General features: G+C 33.3%; 2 protein-coding genes across 18 annotated transcripts in view; one reads left to right on the forward strand and one right to left on the reverse strand.

Annotated features, from left to right (window-relative positions):
• The window catches only part of LOC128994290 (cAMP-specific 3',5'-cyclic phosphodiesterase), a 721,667-nt gene extending 704,312 nt beyond the window's left edge, over positions 1-17,355 (forward strand). For 16 of the 17 annotated variants that reach the window (XM_054418717.1, XM_054418713.1, XM_054418723.1 and 13 more), the window contains 10 exons: positions 1,030-1,123; positions 3,016-3,239; positions 5,450-5,548; positions 5,985-6,149; positions 7,192-7,291; positions 8,066-8,220; positions 8,734-8,856; positions 9,951-10,133; positions 10,876-10,990; positions 11,673-17,355. In XM_054418717.1, the coding sequence (XP_054274692.1) occupies positions 1,030-1,123; positions 3,016-3,239; positions 5,450-5,548; positions 5,985-6,149; positions 7,192-7,291; positions 8,066-8,220; positions 8,734-8,856; positions 9,951-10,133; positions 10,876-10,990; positions 11,673-11,824 (1,410 nt within the window). In that variant the 3' untranslated portion in view covers positions 11,825-17,355. Of the gene's footprint in view, positions 1-230; positions 822-1,029; positions 1,124-3,015; positions 3,240-5,449; positions 5,549-5,984; positions 6,150-7,191; positions 7,292-8,065; positions 8,221-8,733; positions 8,857-9,950; positions 10,134-10,875; positions 10,991-11,672 lie in introns of all 17 variants that reach the window. The other variant, XM_054418722.1, reaches the window with a different exon arrangement.
• A 331-nt stretch (positions 17,356-17,686) lies between these two features.
• Positions 17,687-21,739, reverse strand: part of LOC128994053 (serine protease inhibitor dipetalogastin) — a 55,518-nt gene continuing 51,465 nt past the window's right edge. The window contains exons 8-10 of the mRNA XM_054418269.1: positions 20,837-20,959; positions 20,103-20,279; positions 17,687-19,159 (exon numbers count right to left, since the gene is read on the reverse strand). Of these exons, the coding sequence (XP_054274244.1) occupies positions 18,928-19,159; positions 20,103-20,279; positions 20,837-20,959 (532 nt within the window). The 3' untranslated portion in view covers positions 17,687-18,927. The remainder of the gene's footprint in view (positions 19,160-20,102; positions 20,280-20,836; positions 20,960-21,739) is intronic.

The raw sequence follows: 21,739 nt of genomic DNA on the forward strand, positions 1-21,739 counted from the left end.
TGTTTAGACTCCTGTATAAAAGATCAAGCATTTTCAGTAGTTTGTAAATTTCAATTTCAATCATTCAAAGTTTAATTTTCTTGAGTTCAAAATCGATTCTAAGTTTAGCAATTGCAGACTGTCGTTAACATATGGGTGTTTTCCAATTTTCAAATTACTTTCACAATCTTATATGTTGAATTTCTTTATACAATCATAAATTGCTAATTAGATCTCAAAATTATTTTTAGGTGGACATCATAAGAGTGTTACAAGAGGTGGCTTAATGTAAAGTAAAACTTCAATAAGTTTGGTTAAAAACTTTTAGATATAGTCATCACATATTTATCAAAAAAGTTTTTACGATTCACCAAAAACGGCTCGCGTCACAAACTCACATTCCAAAAACTGGCAACACTGGCGTTGCCAAAGACACAGTTGGAGAAGATTGGTAGACTTGTTTCAACGTCGTGAGATTGCAACCGTTCCCAACTTTGACCCGACTTCTACCTCGAGAAAACTAGTCCGCCACTGGGAAGTTGCCATGGTGGATTTTTGTTCCCATTGAGTGAAGAGCTTCGAAAGTATAAACGAACTATATAAACGAAACTTCATGCTACTTCATGCTAGTACTATTTTAGACAACTCCTCAGTAATGAAATAATGCAGTGACTCAAAAACAATATTTTTTAAAATTACATTTTACAAGGATCCTGTAATAGTGACAATATCTCAAGTCAATGGAGAGCTCAGGATCAGAAGAATGGCTGTGGTGGGGAGGGCTCTCTTGTCTCAGTTTAGGCATCGATGTTGTCTTCTTTTTTCTTCTTGTTGCTTATCAGGTTTGTTTGAATATTATTACATAATTCATAGCAGTGTAAGGCATGGTTCGAAAGTAAGAATTTTTGAAACTCAAAATCATGACTTTGAATAGTTTCTTTTGAAATAAACTAAAGTCGGACCAATCTCCCGAGAAATCGTCTCTAATATCAATACTTCCATGAAGTTTTCAACTTGGAGCAGTTTACTCAAAGTTTTCTTCTGTTTCAGTTCAAGAGGATGCTGAACAAAGAGTTGAGCCACTTCTCAGAGTCCAGTAAATCGGGCAACCAAATATCTGAGTATATCTGCTCCACCTTCCTCGGTGAGTAAACTGATTTTATATACCGGGTACTTAATGTGTTAATTTGACTTATGTTGACATAAATATTGGTGAGTTGGGTCAGTTAGGAATAAGTATGGAAGAGAACACTTGAAATTCATTAGTACAACAAATATTATAAAATAAAACTTCCAAAACTCGAATTAAAGACTGTAGACACAAAATTAGAAGTTGAATTTTAAGGATAGTGTGCTTTTTACAATCTCTTTCTAAAATACTTTAAAAAAGTATTTCATCTACAATCCGTTTGCCAATTATCTATTGATTGATGTTTGTCTAACTAAACTAAGCCTTACAACGTCAACACCATCTTGCACACGAGCCAAAGGTCAACTCCTTCTTACCATTGAATTTTTCAAATCATAATTTTCCTGTCAACATAAATTTAATTTACATATTATTGTTTTCTTTTTCTAATAGGTACTATTTGTATTCCCTCTAACTACTATTGAAGCATTAACAAAATAAGGATTATAGACAATTTTGTGGTACTGTACCAAACGTGCCTATATGTGTTTATTGTAATGACTGTACCAGCTAATGTGAACACAAACATAATTAATTGAAAAGTAGATTACTGCTTTTATTGTAAAGCCACAAGAAATACTGAACACGTTTTATTAAAATTTTTATCGTGAAAGGCCTGTGTTTTCAGTGTTTATTAAAACAGGTGTAAAGAATGGTAACAAAAGCTTTTGAAGCCCACAAACGTTGCCCTTGACCTTGACCTCACATTGATTTTGGCAGCTTTCTCGTAACTTGTATTAAAATATTTAAGCTTCTGGCGTTTGAAAAACCTCATTTCATGCCTTTTCATAGGTGACCTTACCCACTCTTTTCGGTATTATGAGCACTAAGTATACATTCTGTGACCTTACTGAAATTGATGTTAGATTTTCCTTGTCCACAATGATTGGTAAGGAACATACAAAATGCATCCAGTCAGTATAAAGGTTTATCTTGGAAGTAGCCTCTTCCCAAGATATGTGCAAATTGCGGGGAGCGAGCTGGTCTATTGGTTAGAGCGCGGGACTTCGGTCTCTGAGGTCCCGGGTTTGAATCCCACCAAATCACCTATGGATTTAATCTAAGTGATGATGCCGCAATACCTAGGTGTAGAGCCTGAAGTAATGTGAAAAACAATCCCGGGCTAGTGTGTGCCTATACTGTAGTGTCTTAGGACAAAAAAAGATATGTGCAAATTCTAAAAGTATTAATGAATATTGACAGTACACTACTTTAAACTATTGGAGTGCAAAAGTTGTTTGTGTTACTTACACTGTTACTATTATACTTCCCTGAGAACCAGTTTAAGTATGGTGTATGCTGGCAGGAAGGCTTTTTCAAATGGATTACTTGGATATATGCCCACTGCTTGCTTGGTCACGACAATAGCTCTAAGGAGATCTTAACTTATGGACAACCCTCGTTTAATAGATATCCTTTGTTACCACATCCTAAATGTCACTTTTATCTTTCTTCATTTTAAAATTCTTAACTAAACTTGTTTTTAAAATATGTTTTGAAAATTATAGACAAGGATTTGAGTACCTGTCAGCAGTTCCAAACATAACATTCCGGTTGTTATGTTACCTAGATCGCCATTTTCAAACACCTCAATTAAGGAATAATGTTTGATCTGTCTGATTGAGGGTTTACACATACATACGTGACTGAGACGTTTTCAAGCTTGTATCACCCTGATTTTTACGGAAGGTAATTTGTTAGGACAGCTGCTGGGAGGTAATGTTAACCTATATAATGTTGTTTCAGAGTTATAACAATAAATTTTAACATTTTGTAAATTGAAATACCTATCTTAACCATCGTCTACATGCCATCACCCTTTAACACCTGCCTACTCATTGTTGCAGACAAGCAGCAGGAGCTGGACTTGCCGTCACTGCGGGTAGATGAAGGGTCGGGGGTGAGCAGTAATACAGCCCAAACTACCAAGAAGAAGGAAAAGGGAGGTCGAGTGGTGCCTATGTCACACATTAGCGGTGTAAAGAGGCCCCTTACACACACCAACAGCTTTACTGGGGAGAAGACACCAAAGTATGGAGTCGAAACACCTTTTGAGGACGAGTTAGGGAAGGTAAGATGAAACTAACGTTAGTCAAATCGGTTATGGTAGTTTCCCAGGAGGTGTAGGATATTTCCCATAACTCATAAGTAAAACTTTCATAACGTGTGAAATTTTTGCCGTCTTCAGGTGGTGAGAAATTTAGATTACAACAAAAACGTTACACTAACCAAGCAACACTGGAAACAGTGGCGATAAAGCCCCATAGATCGTTAGGGCAAGGGTCGCCGTGTTAAGCCAAAAGTGGAATTGGGAGAGTTTATTTGTTAGATATGTATTATTTTTGTTGTCATTGCTCATTGTTGGCTTACGAAAAAATTGTCATACTGATTTAAGTAGTGTTGGCTTGAAATATTTTTGAGATTTCATGCATATCTATCTATATATTAATAGGCAAGCATGTTTCTTTAAAACCTTTTTTCTCAGCTCGTGTGAATCGTAGGGAAAATCTACGCATACCGTTGGAAAGCTATTTTCCTGTAGGTGTGCAGAATCCCTTTATAAATTTAAATAGGCTCAAAGATAAGCACAAAAAATGAGTTTAAAAATTTGAAAAAATTAACATGGATCTTATGCGTTGCTATGCTGGTTACGAAATAACAACGAAATATAAACAGAAAATCAAAACAAATGGAGGAAACTCCAATCACATGTTTTATTTACAGTGTGGGGTGAAAATAGATAAGTGAGTACATTATACAGTACATATTTTTGGTCGAGTTTCGACCACTGGACGACCTCTCGTTATCCTTAATGATGAGTCAACCAGTAGCCAAGAGGAGATAAGAAACTAGGTTTAACTTTTATGATTACGTAATCTACACTGGCATAATCATAAAGTAATATTTTGTTTTAATACCAAATTTATTCAGATTGTAAAAGGCTTCTTACTTTTACATACTTAAATAGGATTGTAGGATACCTTTGAATTGTTATCCGCTAAACTGGTAAGAAAATATTATAGCTGAATAAAACAAATTTTTGGAGCAGTTGTATTTAAAGAGGTAAAAGAATCAAGAAAGGAAAATTCAAAAATAAAGTTCTCGCTATGGTGTCCCTGTGGTTGGTCCTACACAAATGGAGCCATGCTGAGCAAGCTTTTAGGTTAAACAGCTTTTCTCTGGTTCGCCACATATTTAGGAGTTGTCTCCAGCTCAACAGGAACTAAATGTCAATACATGTTAAATTCACTTAGCAGAATATCAGCCCATTATTGTCTAACCACTTAAGAGCTTATGGTGTATTTTATTTCTGTCTGCGGTTGCTAAAGTATGTTAATGCTGATCATGTCTTTGACTTCAATGGAAGAGTCCATGTCGTTTTTGTTTTCACAATTTTATTACTAGCTAATTGATTGCTCTAGTTGTAATAGCTAGCATAAATATTTTCCACATGTTTAAATTAATTTACTAGTTTAAAAATTATTGATCATTTTCATCTATTTTTCCTAATCAATCAGAGGACAATGTTTTACAAATAAACATTGTACAGTACTCTTTTAAAATACTGAACATTTGGGAAAATTATTATTTAGAAATCAAAGTAAATTACAAAATAATGTCTGTTTCATTAGGGCATGTTTCAGTTTGAACAATATACTAACCAAAGGAGTATGTTTTATCTGCAAGGTTTGGATTTTACACAGACATACCGGCTGGGATATTGATAGTTGAAAGTATTTCGTTAACTTTCATCCCTATCCTTATGTCTAAACTATGTTTTGTGGCGACTACCAAATCAGGTTCCTTAATCTTCTTCCGCATGATTTGACAAAAAATTTAAAATTGAACACAAAACACTGCTTGTTAAAATTTAAACACATTTAACATAAAGACTGTACATTAATTTGATCAATGACACTGTGCGTGCACTTGTTTGGTCAGGCCGGTGGCGACTCAAAAATGTATAGTCTTTTTTGTTAAATGTGTCTAGATATCAACATGCGTTTTGTGTTCAATTTTAAATGTTATTTCGAATTGTAGTAGAGGATAAACCTGAAGATGGGGCAGTCCCCATGAAGTTAACATCCAACCATCAGACATGTACAGATATTGTAAGGTAACGAATGAAATACTTTCTATTAATGGGTTAATAAATTGCACGCCCTTCGAGTATTTTGACTAAAGTTGGATATTACCTTTGTGACAGCCTACAATACCCAAAATAAAAAATGCATTTTACTTTTTTAAATCATCCACTGACCAAAGTGTTTCTGTTTTCAGTGCTTAGGAGAAATAGATAAATGGGGCATTGATATATTTAGGATATCTGAACTATCGAACAACCGACCTCTGACAGCGGTGGCGTATGCAGCATTTACAGTGAGTCAAGATTATTTTTATGTAAATAATGATTTAAAATTTGTTAAAGCTAAATCATATCACAGGTTTAATGCTTAAATGTCTACGTATTTTCTTCACAAAATACAATTGTTAGACAAATTGAATCATATACACTATAGGTCGTAGATTGAATATGATGGAGCATATTGAGAGATTGACTCGTCATCAATCATCAAATGCACATATTTTTTTAATAAATCTACCTTTTAAATTTGACATTTTTATGACAACGACAACGTCCAGTTGACTTGTTTTCAATAGTTGCTCATTATTTACCTGTAAGTTATTGCTATATATCACTTAAAAATAGTGTGACCTTGCTCTTGCTAACAAGTCTACTTTATTTCCAAATTAAGTGTGGTTTTCACACATGAAACAATTTAAATCTACTATTTAACTAATTGTTTTGTTTCAGAACCGGGAATTGTTAAAAACGTTTATGATCCCAGCAAAAACGTTCATCCAGTTCATGATGACCTTAGAAGACCATTACGTCAAGGACAATCCCTTCCACAACAGCACGCACGCGGCCGACGTTACCCAGTCTACCAACGTTCTGCTCAACTCTCCTGCTCTCGAGGTTGGTATCACTAGAGTTCAAGTAGCAAACAACTGAAAACAGAAAAATAGTCAATCCTCCAAACTTAAAGTCATTTAATCCTTATAATCTGTCTTAGTGGTGTAGCCATTGAATTTAGCTATCATTGTTAGTGTAGGAACGCTATTGGGAATTATTAATATGGACTAGGGTACAAAAGAGATAGGTAGGCTATTGTGATCTTTTGTTTTTTAACTGTACTGTAAATGTTCATCAATGATTACAAGGATATTGGAATTGGTGAGCCAAGGTTAATAGGAGGGTTTCAAATTATCTTGTCGTTTTTATACATTTAGATTATGTATTGATTGTGTGTAATGAGGTCGTTTGTTAATGCTTGACTTTGATGTAAAATTGATCATGACAATTATTTGGGTGAATATTTAGATTGAAAATTAATTGAGTTTGGACATTGATTGTAGATAGGTAGGGAGTACATACTCTTGAAACTATACTGGATGTTTCAAAATAATGTGTCATTTTTAGCGGTAAGTTTAAAATGTAATAAAAGTTATGAAGCGTTAAAACCCTGATATTCATTTAGAAACACCCGGTATTATATGTACTTTTGCATGAAATAGATATAGTAGTATAGAGTATTTAGCTATGCAGTATTTTCATGTATGACTGTGGTGGATCACCTTTTAAATTAATTTTACATAACACACATTCATCAACTCTTTAAAACTTTCGTTCTTAAAGTGTTTTAACTTATCTAAGCTTAAGTAAAATATTAACCTTACAGTGTACTTTTTTCGGATAGTTCCGATCTGAAACCTTCAGACCATTAGATGTCCATACAAGAAGAATGCTTGTCTGAAGTCTGAACCAAATGATCCAAACCAGAAGGAGTCCACTTTACAAAGCTTTTACATCCATACACCAACTAATTACGATCACTTGCCTTTTACATGTTCACTCCAACTGAAATCATGACTCATTGTTTCATGAGCATTGTTCTCCATCGACCAACTAGTATCTTTTAAACACAAGGGAGACTAAGAACATATTCTGTTTGTTTCAGTCTGTGTTCACCCCTCTAGAAATCATGGCGGCGTTATTTGCTGCGACTGTTCATGATGTTGATCATCCAGGACTTACCAATCAATTTCTCGTTAATTCAAGTAAGTGTATTGTAGTAGTAATATGTAACCAGTTTTTTAGGACAGCACCAATCATTTCACAATGATGTTCTCTTAGCTGAATGTTAATTGTAAAAAATTTCTTCATGGATATGTGCTGGAAAATGTGAGATAACAGTACTAGCTGTTGAAAATGATTATTACTCGTAAAAAGAGGTGGTTACACAAACAATTACTAAACTGCTTCGGATAGTTAACTCAAGCGTGAGTTACAACTAGTCTTTATGCTGAAGTCTCAATGTTTTTTATAAGGCTATTTCACCTAATAATTCCAAGTGTAAAATTTGATTAAAATATTGGAAGAATAATTGAGTACGTTAAAATTATGCATCAACCATGTAAGGTTTTTTTTAGTCTTTTTTTTATTATTTTAAGTAGACAAAAAGTTGGTTATGCTCCTCTGTTAGCCTATTTGTGCAAAGGATTGAATTGCTCATGTATTTTTGATGCCTTTAAATCATAAATATAATGTTCTTTGATAGATGTTCGTTGATAATGGTGTCATAACAACTGACTTCCTTGTGAAATTTCACCGCAAACGCTTTGGACAGAAAATAACTTCTTCATTAATCAAAGACATATTTTATTCAGATTCAAGATTTTAGTCTCTCTGATCTCTCTGTAAATTTTTTGAAGTTAAATTTGTTTATAAAGTAACCAGTCAGGCCCATATTTCCTCAGTCAAAATGGGCTTTGCCGCTTTATTTTAGCTATACTGATACAATTACATCACCTAATTATTTGATCTTTTTTCAGGTTCCGAATTAGCTCTGATGTATAATGATGAATCTGTTCTGGAAAACCACCACTTAGCTGTTGCGTTTAAACTTTTACAAAATGATGGATGTGATATTTTAATGAATCTTAGTAAAAAACAGAGACAAACGCTTAGGAAAATGGTTATAGATATGGTAAGTTCTTAAACTATAGTCTTCTCATCTAGTTCAACCAGATTTAAAAAAAAATCTCATAAAACACACAATAAGTTAGCTACAAAATATTACTCTTAAAAACTGCTTTTATCTGTATCATAGTTTTCTGTATTTTGAACTCAATAGACTACATTCAACAATTCATTATCCCACTCTTTCCTACTAAAAGTAGTGAATGAGAACAGTGGAAACGCAGAGGAGTGCCTACTGGAAGAGAAGAAGAGAGTTGTTGTATTTCTTAAATAAATGATGGTATGGGACGCTAAATGTCCTCTTTTTAGTGCAAATTCAGTATATAACTGAAAACCCCTCCTCACTTACTGACCAAAAATTCACCTCTTTTCTTATTTATATTGTGGTTGCATGTTTAAAAGTCCTAAAATTGGAATGCTCTAAGAGTGACTAGAATAAGTTTCCTCATCTTTTGAATTTAAATCAACAAAATCATTTTCCCAGAATTGTTCAACATTTTATGGTTTTTGTTGTTTGCAGGTATTATCAACGGATATGTCAAAACACATGAGTTTGCTGGCAGATCTCAAAACTATGGTAGAAACTAAGAAGGTGGCTGGTTCAGGGGTGTTATTGTTAGATAACTACACGGACAGAATTCAGGTAAATCATCCGTCATTACCATTTATTACTTGCATTGTTATAATCAACAATTTGCATTACCCAAGTAGCAAGAAAATGATGTGAAGTAGGGCCTATGCCACTCGGAAAGTGATTTACAATTATAATTATTTTAAATCAGAAATAATTTTCAATTACCTTATAAGTGCTTTAAAATCATTTTTATTTTTTAAGAAAATTATTGAAGCTTTTGCATATAAAAAAGAGTTGGTCCTAAGCAAAGAGAACAATTAGTTGACAATCTTCTTTGAGGCTAATATATTTCTTAAAGGAGTTAAGGAGTTACAAATAAAGAAGTTTGTCTATTGTCGATAGTTATGTTTTCACATCACATCACCATATAGTTTAAAAATCTAGTTTAAGGTGAGAGAATGACGTCTCATCAAGGATTATAGGAGTACTGACATTGCATCTGATCAAGAGTTATGCTGAAATTCAAACAATAACAGATTTATCAGTTTTTGATAGCTTTGAGATTCAGTGTCTAAATAAGTAATCCATAACTGTAATTGATATATTTGGGGATGGTTTTCTTTCATAATAATACTCTACTTCCTCTATAGACTGTAAGTTTTGTTCAAGGAAAGACTCTAGGCCAGGATTTTGATGGATGGTCCTTTTAGAAGGAAGGGATAGCAGATAGATTACCTAATAAAAAGTAAAGGTAGGTCAAACACAAAGAAGATACATAAAACACAATATTTTGTCCTTTGGGGGACAAAATAGATCCCCTTCATTGTAAAAAACCCTGATATAAAGCAACCAATAAATCCCAGTTGTGTTTTTGATTTTTTTACCATTGGCTAACAAAATGAAGTTTTAACTAGATATCTTTAAGTAAATGCCTGTGGTTTGCATGTGATGTGCTATGGGCTCGAGGATAATCACGCCCCTCTCCATCTACCTTGTCAGGGATTTTTCTATTCCTAGCGTCCCCAAAAAACCTAAAAACCCGGACCCGGGCCCACCAGGCCCATTTATTACAGTGGCCCTGAATAAGTATAAGAAATATCTTACTCCAAATAATATTACCTTCATGAACTTTCTCGGTAACTTCATGAACGCGGTGTGTTTAGGTGCTGGAGAACCTGGTACATTGTGCAGATCTGAGCAACCCCACCAAGCCTCTGTGGCAGTATAAGAAGTGGGTCGCGCTGCTTATGGAGGAGTTCTTCCAACAAGGGGACAAGGAGCGAGAGGCCAACATGGACATCAGTCCTATGTGCGACAGACACAACTCCACCATCGAGAAGTCCCAGGTGAGATACTGATAATGGTTGAAAAACTCTATTCAATAGTTTGAAAATGACTACTCACAAATCTTTAGCTTAAATTTGTGATAAATTAATGAAACAATAATAATTAGGGGTGAAGTAGGTAGTAAACATGCTTTTAAACACAGGGTTGACTTTAAACGGTCGGGTTAGGAAGGATGAAAACACCACTTTCAAAAATAGCATACAATACTTACTACACCGAATTAAACAAAGCCTCATTTAAGTTTGTGCATCACTTCACAATATCACAAGGTATTTTTGAACCGAAAGCAGTTGAGAATATCAACAAAACAAAGATGGTGGATTCAATAAGTAACTTAATTTAAAGATTTAATCTGGTCTTTTGAAGGGGGGGGGGGGGGTTGCAACTAAGTAACTAACTAGGGGGTCAGGTATTTTTTACTAATTTACTGAATCGCCCAGACTTCCAGTGGTAACTGATATATACTGTCAATTAAATTAATCAGGCCCTACAGTTAGTGGCCAATGGAATGTCAGTTGCCCTACAGTCATGAATCACCAAATGGACTATCGCAATCAAAAACCAAAATATAACATTTCATGTGAAAACCAATTTAAAATAATAATTTCAAGTGACCATGACTTAAATAATGTTATGTGTTGTGTAATCAATAATCATCCTTAGAACATATTAGATCGCAGGTCAGTTTTGTATGTAGACCATTTTCTACTCACTCTAACACGTGATGTTGGCATGTCGTAGGTTGGGTTCATCGACTACATCGTACATCCTCTATGGGAGACGTGGGCAGACCTTGTACATCCTGATGCTCAGGATATCCTAGACATGCTGGAGGAGAACAGAGACTGGTACCAGAGTGAGTAATACTAAACATATTCAATATCTGCTACTTGTAAAGCCCCTACTTTCCAGAATAAAGCGGGCGAGACTGTTTCGGATGACCTATTTTTCAGTTAATCAGTATAGTAGAGGTTATTTTAATCATTATTATCCAAAAATTTAAATGTATATAAGAAATATATATGCATTTTTTTATCAACAGTTGTTTACTGATCATTATCTCTATCAGGTATAAGATCCTCATTGTTGTCTGCTCAATTGATTTAATCTGTGTTTTAGTAATATGTAATGAAATTCTATTGGCCCAGTCGAGCGAACTTCCTGTGCCATAGTAGACATATGCTGGTGCCTATTTAATGTTTAATTGATAAAACTTTGTTTTTGGTTTCACAGAATTTAGTTAAAAGGGTGTTTACTCTATAACTTTAGTCTATGTGCATTGATGCTATAGTTAGTTTATACACTAGAACAGTTAGAGTTGAAAAAATTACTTAAAACTGGTGAACTAATCAATGACAATAATGGTGGTGTGAGTACCACCACACTGATGTATTCCTGATTATTTTCTACAGTTGTTAGGTCTGCATTTTATATTCTTTAATCTGGGATTTAACGAGCTTGCAATGCAGTATTTTTTGCATGGACTCTTTGTATGAAATGAATGATTTAGTATATTACTAATCTTATGTTTTTTGCAGGTATGATCCCGCCCAGTCCTCCTCCGTCAGAGGCGCAGGAGGTTGAGGGAGGACAGGAAGGGGACGGGGACGCGGGGGGAGGCCAAATAAGGTTCCAAGTTACGCTAGAGGAGGGGGAAGGAGAGGAGGCGGAGTCTCAAGGAGGAATGTGACGGAAACTCATGGGACTTTGTAAGAAACTAACAGAGAAGGTGTCGCTATGGTGGGGAGGAGCGGACTTTCGCAGTTGAACCTCTGCCGGACAGATTACTGTAGCCTCTCTCCTCAACTCTTTGTTTTGTTATGTTTGTTAATTTATTTGTTTTTGTTAAAAAAATAATCTTATCGACTTTATCTGATGTTGAATATTTTTATTCAAAATACAGTGAAATCTTCATTAACCGTACCTCATCGGACTAGGACAGTGAAGGTTTATTTAATGGATTACAGAAATTATAAATAACAATAGTTTGGAATTATAAAGATTTCTGAATAAAATTACACACTATATGTGAACTAATATATTATCATTTTATTTACAGGATATTTATGCTGGTGCTGATACTTAATTTTTTTTACCTGTGGTATGTCAAAAACCTAGAAAACATTTTAAAATCATAATTTTTGAGGTGACAAATAACAGATGTTGATGGAGAAAAGAGTGACGATTAATTGAGATTGCACTGTAGCTCAATTTTGACAGAGTGATCAAAGACTCTAATGAATGGAAAAACTTTTCACGACATATTATGGAAAAACTTGATCAAATCTACAATACAATCTTGTATAAAAATATGTTTGTTACGTACTATTTAAAAAAATCTATGATTTACACACTTGTAAAGCTTTATTCTAAATTGAATAGTCATTAATTTATATTTTATTAAAAAAGCATTGAACTGGTCAATATTCTTATGTGGTAAAATGTTTTGTATAACTTTTTAAGTCAGTGCAAACACCTGAAACCAAAATACTGTTCTAAAAGAACCAAAGGTCTAATCATATAGTTATGTTCATTGGAAATGTATTTTTCCAACAATTGACCATTTTGCTGACTAAGCAATTTTATTTTAATTAATAATAATTAATTTTATATTAACAGTTTTAAGAAAACCAACAATTCATATTTTGCTTAAATTGATATAATCTGAAATAGATTGTTCTCTGTTTATTTCTAAACCCCTGGATTTCTTCCCAAGAACTATTCTTGGTACCTAAATGATAAAAATACCACTAATGTTTTTCTATTACCAAGGACTTTGTTTGGTCTAAGAAAGGGAAAAGCTACAGTAACTCTCCCTACAATCAATCAGTCTGGAAGGATTATCATCAAAAGATATTAAGTTTCTTTTACGTTTGGAGGGACAAGTAATAATTAGTTCAAGTCAATTTTTAAACATTTTTACAAGGTGTACCTGTTACCGAACCAGTAGTATATTTTTAATAACCATAAATTAAGTGATGTAAAAATAAAATTGACATTTATGTATTTGTGTCAATAATTTTAAATAAAAAGTTCACGATTATGTTGTATAATTTTCAAAAAATCATGTAAATATGTATGTAAGTAGCTCACGATGTCTACGAATACACTTTGATGGTGCTGAATAAAATCCAAAGATATTACGAGATACGTTTTTGTTGAGACCGATTTCTTTCGGTGCGACAAGACATCCATGGAGAGATCCACCAGTTGAGATTGTGTATTGGGTCGACAGATAAAGCCGCTTTCACCAAACGGTCTAAAAGACTTGAACAAGGTGACTGCATATTTATTTTGTTTTCAGGCATACAGTAAAAATCTGAGTTAGGTCATTATTAGCAATACGTTAGCTTAGAGTGTAAAAACGGAAACAAGATACTGAACTTTTCATGCTACAGTATTGATAGTGATTGTCATTAAATGTTGTCTAGGGCATAATGTGATTTAGTTGCACTCGTAACGTGTATGTAATATTTTGCAATGAAATGATAGCTGGTTCTGTCATGATAGTTTTAAGACAGTAATTTTATGTAAGTTTCCTATTTGACATATTTTAATAGTCTTAAGTTTATGTTAGGTTAAACATTTAGTCATAAGGCATTTAAATCTATTCGTATAGAATTATTCTTTGATTTCATTAACGAATCCCGTCAAACCGGTAAACACTTTGTGCAAGCGCTCGTGAGAAATCCTTCTGTTAAATGAGAAATTAGTTTTGTGTGAGTTTATCATAGATCTCGTGTTCAGTCATTTGTAGATTACTCTAATCGGAGATTCGAGTACGATTAGCGGATATTTTCGTAAATGTATACTAGAGCTTTTTGTAGCATGAAAGAGTTCAGTGTTAGAGACGGGACTGAAAATATCTAGTTCGTTAACCTTATCTGATGGATTACAGGACGCTGGCCGTACTGAATTTTATTCACGATATATATTATATATAAAATGTTTTAAATAAAATAAATATTTAATTTTCATAATGTTTCATTTAGTTATAGGATATATATTTATACTAATTATTGTGAGAGGGAAGCATGTACTCTGCTGAAATACGGTGTTTCAATAAACTTTTATATCTAGCTTGGAATGTTTGCACTTATCTACGTACCAAATTTCAAATTTTTCATGACTCTCAACTTTGTCTTTTGAAAATACCTTTAATCGATTCAAACCTCCTACTATTAATCAAATATTGGCTGTTTGCAAATTGTATGTAGTGAATTGTTCAGTGATGCTTTGAGTGGTTATTGTAAGGATTACAGAACCCTTGTTTTAGGTCAACAATGTTCAAAGAAAAAAGTTTCGCTAATAGACATACACCATTCCTAATCTTAAATGTAAAGTTGTCAAAACTACCAATTTGTTGCCTGTCCCTGTTTTCTGTAATTTTTTTTTTGTTACACCATTTAATTTTTATCCAGCTATACATTACCTTTACATTTTTTAAGAAAAATATTTTGTAATTTCAACTTGATTAATGTAAGATGAGATTAAAACAAATCATGAGGTATTTGAAAAATTGGTAGAAACTTTAAAATTTCTCAAACGGTTCCAGTATCATAATCAGCCAAAATTCATCAAATGTGGGAAAATAACAATGGTTAAAAAAACTTTTCTGAAATATGATAAACTGATATTTAAATACAATAACAATTTTAACTAAGTACAATAACTAAGTAAATTTGTGTTAATAAAAATAGCTCGATAGTTTAATTTTTTTCAAAAAAATTAAACTCTCAATAAGCAAAACGCCACTACCAAGTATGTATCACAAAATCTTTAAGTTTTAGAGGGATTAAAAAGTCAATTTGTTCATCAACTGAATGATTTGCAACAGCACTGGTTATCAAAGTTAATACAATCTCACTGTTAAGCTCATTTCAAGCTAGATTTGTCTTGGAGATGCTGAGATTGATTCCCAGCCCTGGGATCTGTAATTGTTGAGTTTGTGGTTGAGTTTATCAATAAGTACAAAATATTACTATTAGTAGTGTTATGTTTGCTGTCTAACATTTTTGTTGGTAGATTATCGATTAGTTACTAACTGTTTCTTATGTGCTAAGTAAATTAATTTTGTAAGTTTTTTGTTTTTGTTCTTGTTCTTGGTTGTTAATCTATAGATTTCTTACAAGTCCATACAACCAAGGCCCCACTAGAAAAAAACAGGCCATGCTGCAGCATGGGCAGCGCAACACTACGTCACAGTGGTGGATAATTGTACTAAACTCTTACAAACAGCCAGCTTGTTTATTTACTTAAAACATATGGGAATGGTGATGGCAATGAACTTATCAATGAAATCTATCCACTAGTGTGACGTCATGGATCCTGCAGCATGGCCTGCTTTTTCTAGGGGGGCCTTGATACAACTCTTAAGGCCACATTTTTGTTTTTTGACAAACTGTTATTGAAAAGAGGATACATGTATATGAACTCATAGAGAAGGTATCTAATGTATGTCCATCCATAAAAGGTGTAACACCATAATTTTGCATTTTGAAATCTGCCATGTACTTTTTGCACACTTGTAAGCTAGATTATACTGATTTGGGATTTTTCTATTTGAGCATATAGTTTTCAACTAACTCTTCACCAGTTTATCTTAACAGATAAACAACTAGATTCAATAAAGTCATACTTATTATTTGTGAAATCAATTTGCTTGTATTTCCATATTCAAGTGTTCTGAGCGTTTGGTGGCTGTTCGTTAGTAAAGACGCCAAACAAATTATATTGTTTTAAAAATTCTAACTAAACTCCTTTACAATAAATTAAAGTTTTTGGGACCATCGTTTAGGCCTAATGATGAAAGTTTATTTTCATACATACACAAGTTCTCTTTCAAAAGTGAGTCAACAGTCAATTTTCCATTTAAAGCTCCTTTTACAGAAAATGTTAAGGTTAAATTGCATTGATCTATTACTATTTATTTGTGAACTATTTTTTATAAATTAACTGAAATATACAAATTGCATTGTATTTGGTTTTAATTGTAGAATAATTGATTTGTTGTCAAAGACTTGAAGTATATTTTTAAAAGATTTCAAGTTTCTGTAAAAATCAATTTAAAAAATATATTTTCTGTTGTGGCTGGACTACTTCTTTTGGATTTGTAGGAACGTTGTAGTTTAGTAACTCCATAATGCAATTCTTGCTTGGATGTGTGAACTTTCAACATCTTCTAATTCAGGAACTTGTCTATTAACAGTATTAACAATGGCTTTCTCCCATAAATCAGTAATAACTTTATGATAAGGGAATACATTTGTAAATCTTTATATTTGTTAATCTAGTCATTCATTACACTTTTATTTTCAACACAAAATATTTTGATTGAATCTTTTAGTGTAAACCTAACATGAGACGCCTTATTCTTCATAACCAAATTTAAACCATAAGGATTCTGCAGATAACTAACAACTGCGAAAAGATGAGATTCGTTTTTATCTTAGTGCTCTAAAAAAATGCTCACTCAACTTATTTCCATTACTGTTACAACATTAATTTTCTTGGATAAATGGCTTATGCTAAATTTTATGAACTCTTTAGTTGTTAAATCCTACGATAAAAACAAATGAAATTGTATTCAATCCCTAGTCATGTAATAAAAAGGATTCAACGTTTCTATGAAACTGAATTCTTTATTAAATGTTTTACGCAACAATTTTTAAATCCCCTTACAAGTGGTTCACATTTTGAACATATCTCGCATCTACACCTAATGGGACTTGGTAGTTTATTTTTGGAACTGATCTGAACTAAATATCAAATTTTCCTACAGGTAAAACATTTTTCTCACTTCAGCATTGCGCTTATTTCTTTCTCTGCTTCATGAGGAGATGAAATGCTACGCCATCTATCTAGCCTTTGCTGGCAAAATGTGTGTATCATGTAAAATAAGTAAGATTAGCGATTCTTACTTTAGAATAATCAAAATGGCCTACTAAAGAAAACAAATGTTTTTTAAACATAGTTTAAAATGTTGAAAGCGTGTTGTATTTTACAGTTTATTTTTGCCGTTATGTTTTACCGCTTTTTAACAACGTAGGAGGTTTTAAAACAAGACTCAGCAAATTGTGAACTCGGTGTGTAGGAACTTATATTGGTTATATGTATATATATTACCAACCCCTTGTGTGCATTGATCGCCCCTGTCTAACTCCCCGAAACAAATATCATTTGAGAATCATGTAAAATACAAAATAAAAGTATAAATTGTAAGATGGAGTTTTGATATACCTATTTAAACTAATTGTTAAGATAGAAGAACTGTACCTGTGTATAGTCAATGTCTGTACTAATGAGATAATGAAAGAGATACAACTATTTCAGTAATCTAAGCACCTACCATAGCTTTGCAAAGGGTATGAACTGAGAATAATCAATTTTAATCTACTTAAAACCGGTAGTATTATCAATGTAATTGGATTTTTTTGTATTTTCTATTTTTCTTAACCATTATTTAACTTTTTCCAATATTCAAAAGGCTTTACAGAAAATAGTATTAAGTTTATGAGTTGTTAATACACCAGTGATAAATATCAAACAAAAATAATTGTTTAAGATAATTTAATTGTATAAATACAAATTAAAATACAATATACATTGTATTTAAAAGTAATAAATATAATAGTTTATACAATCACTAAACTATAGAAGACAGCTTTAGCGAGCGATACTCAAGTTTGATTTGTATCAATAAATATCTAGAGAATTATTAGAATCCGTCAGATTGATGAACACTACAAAATAAAATTACATTACACAAAGTAAAAATGAGATAAAAATCTTAATCTAAATGACTGGAAACTATAAAACTTAAAACTAGGCTAGACGTTTGTAGTGAGATTACGAACACAGTGTTAAGGATTCCAAAGATGGAATTACTTGGATCTTAATGTAAACTCAATAACAAATATTGTTAAACATATTTGTATTTTAAGACATATTACTTTGAATTTCACCAGAGCTACTGGAAGTTGTATTGGTTGGAACTTGTATAAATTTACAACAGGATAGAGCATTATTTAGATATAGTGAAAGGAAGCCAAATCACATTCATTCAGGGATATAAAGTTGTTGATCCTCTTTTTTGGTATGAAAATTTTCAAAGGGTACAAGTTTAGAATAAAATACACTGATAGTTTAGATGACATTGACATGAATGATGATAGTCAATTGACATGAAGATATGGACAAGTATATAAGTAAGATATAAGTAATGAAGATAGTAACTAACAAAGAGTAAAAGCTACTGGCATACTAATTTAAAACCCAGTGGCGAGAAACAATATTGAAGTGACAAATATGGCTCAGAAGTGGCAGAGGAGAATGTAGCTAAGTTCAAATGTTTGCATATCAACAAGTTCTGGACTATACAAAGTACTTTCATCAAAGTAAATTGACTAGTATACTAAAAATCTTCCAGGCATGAATTTTATGCTATTTACAGTTCAATTTTACTGTACATAAATTTCATCTGTGTCCTTTTAAGTAATCTTCCTAAGGATGATAATCCAAATCCTTTTTCTAAAAAAAGTAGGAAATAACTGCCCAAATAAAATGATTTGTAAACAAAATTTGGAATGTTTACTGCCAGAAACTCATAAAAACCCAATCTCATTTCACAACGAGATGAAAATCAATCAACATAAAACATTGTAACCAGACGCTGCTGATTACAACTTGATGGCTTTGTATACATTACACCTGCAACACTCAATATGAGCGTCGAGTGTCAATCATTGTTTTAGGCTACCTACTATAACTACTGATGGCAAGAAATGTCCGTGGTCAGTACAGATAGTTCTTGGGCTCGTCGACGGGATGTCCGCAGATGCCATGATGTTGCTTGGACACGAGAGCTCGTGATCTGCAGTTCTCCATCTCCAGGAAGCAGTCGTTGGAGTAGGTCTTGTTGTCGGTGCCGCAGATTGGGTCGTAGATGGTGGGACAGATGCGATTGCATCCCTTGAACTGGAAGCCTTGCAAACATCTCTTCATGGGGACCACGAATACATGTTTCCTGTAAGTAAAGAAAGGGTATTGAGTGTAAAATGCTAGTTAGAAAAGGAGTGTTTTGTGAAATTATTTAAATTATTTTTATAAAGATAAACAAAACGCACAAACTGAACTATATTTTGTTACTAAAATTTTTATTTTTTCCTGTAGGACCAAAATTGCATTATTGATAACTCCTTTTTTTAGTTGATAACTACAAAAATGCTATTGCCTAGATGGTGGACAATTTAATTACAGTAGACTCCCTCTTATCCGGACTCCTCGGGACCGAGGCCAGTCCGGATAACAGTTTTTCCGGTTACACCGACCTCCCCAAAAACTCGTTAAAATGGACCGTTTACTGTGATTATCGACATAAAATTAGGAGAGCATTATATTTAGACACTTGATCACTGGTCTCAAATCTTTTCCTACGAGAAAAGTCGTTTCAGTACCGCCCACTTCCTGCCTAAATAGTCCGGTTAAACCAATGTGCTGATAAAAACTGTCCAGTTAAAGAGATGTCATTTCCACCGAGTGTAGTCCGATTAAACCAATGTCCTGTTAAAAAGTGTCCGGATAAGAGGGAGTCTACTGCAGTACTTAATTGAAATGCCATGTGTGCTCAAAAGCAAGGATTTGGATATTTACTTAATAGACTCTCCACAGTACTTGGTTTATAAAAAAATGGAAGAGGGATGGGTGTGCACAAATGTATATTATCTTTGTTACAAACCGAAATTGGAGGATTCTTTATTTGATGTGGTTCTTTTCTTTACAGTAATTTCAGTAAAAGTCCAACAAGGATCAAGGACTGCTTGATCCAGCCTTAAGCCATCAAAGTGTTTAATCCTTTTCCCCAGATGAAACTGGTACTCATAGCGAACTCAGTGCAACTTTTTAAACCTAAGAAAAGGCTGTACAGTTATTAAATGATGCACAAAAATAAAAAATGATGCAAAGTTTACCCGCAGTTGTCTCTCTTCATCTCGCACTCGTTTCTGTAGAACTTGTTATCAGAGCCACATACAAAGTTGCGCTCTTTGCCACACTCCTGGTTACACGCAGCTGTGGTCGCGCAGTGATGCAACGGTACTGCTACCACACGCTGTCCACATGTCGCTTTCTTCAGCTCACAGTATGATCTGAAAATTTCACTCTTAAGATAAAGTTCTTTAACCTAAAAAATAAGAATCAACTACTGAATATTAATTATTTATTTAAAGAAAATTATCTAACTCCAAAAGTGTATTTTCCAAACTAACCAAATGTAGGGCCTACCTGTAAACCAATGTATACTAAAAATAGTTGGAAATTATCATCCTTACACTTTTAGTTTAATTTGTTTCTTAGGCTTCTTTAGTACTTGCAATTTATTATATTATTTATTACAATTATAAAATTTAATTTTTGCTACTGGAATATATGAGGTGAAAGATGCTACAACTTACAATAAGTTGTCCCATCAGTTTTATTTAGTTAAGTTAAGTTACTAAGTTGGCGTGTTCGACAAAATCAGTAATTTACTTCAGCTGTCGGTGACTTAACTCAACTACGTCCATTTTCATCCTAAAACTGGCAACAACTTTAACATAAGGATAGAATTTCTAGATCTATCAATAGTCAAAGGTTAAAAGAACTTTATAATGAATCCCTAGTTGACTGTCTCCCCATTCCCTGGCCACCTTTCCAGTCATGTTACCTGTAGACGTTTCCGTCAGATCCGCATGTAGGGGAGACCTCGTCAGCATCACACTCGTCAGGACAATTCTCAGGTTCTAGTAGAGCTGCACACTTGCCCAAGTGCGCCAGCTGTACACCCTTCCTGCACAGTACACGATAGCATAGATAAAACATACTTGTGTTGCTTAGTCTATGACGATAGCAATGTGACAGTTAAGCTTGTTCTATTTCTTAGTTTTTCCTTGACTGTTCTAAGATAGATTAGATTATATTTTGATTTTTTGACACCTATACACACCCGGGTCGGGGTGCATATTTTTAAAGCAAAGATGAGTGTAGTACAATTGTTGAATGGATGAAATGGATTTTTTTAGGTTCTAAAGTAGCTATTTTAATCCCTAGGGAATAAAAAGTCTAGCTCCTAGGGAGTAAACCCCCTTTTTAGTACCTAGGGAGTAAAAGTCAGCTGTTTTAAAACTTGGTTGTAAACATTGATTATAAGCAATCCCTTGTATCAAAATCAAAATTATGTACAGATAGATTTAATTGATTGTAGCTTATTAAAATGTTTTTATTAGCTCGCTTTCTTGTTTGTTCGGTACAAATTTTGCAATTGACTTTAAACTAACTTCCCGATGAGCTAGATACTTAAAACTGGAAACATAGCTCACAAATATATGACAATTTAATATTAAATCATTTAAATTTTCATATTGGGCTAGGTTTCCAAAGCCTTAATGTTTACATTTTGGAAGAATGTTAATAATATATCAATTGGAGTCAGCTGTAAATACTTTAATTTGACAGTTTGTTCAAAGACCAGAGGTTAAGAGGTACTTGTTTGGCTCCCGACAGATTCTAAGTTTTATGATTAGGAGAATATTAGCAACAACGATTACAGTAAAAAGGGGCTTGGTTTGTA

Source organism: Macrosteles quadrilineatus, unplaced genomic scaffold, assembly GCF_028750875.1.
Source record: "Macrosteles quadrilineatus isolate MER2022 unplaced genomic scaffold, UCM_ALF_1.0 Scaffold_5__1_contigs__length_97177068, whole genome shotgun sequence".
NCBI lineage: Eukaryota > Metazoa > Arthropoda > Insecta > Hemiptera > Cicadellidae > Macrosteles > Macrosteles quadrilineatus.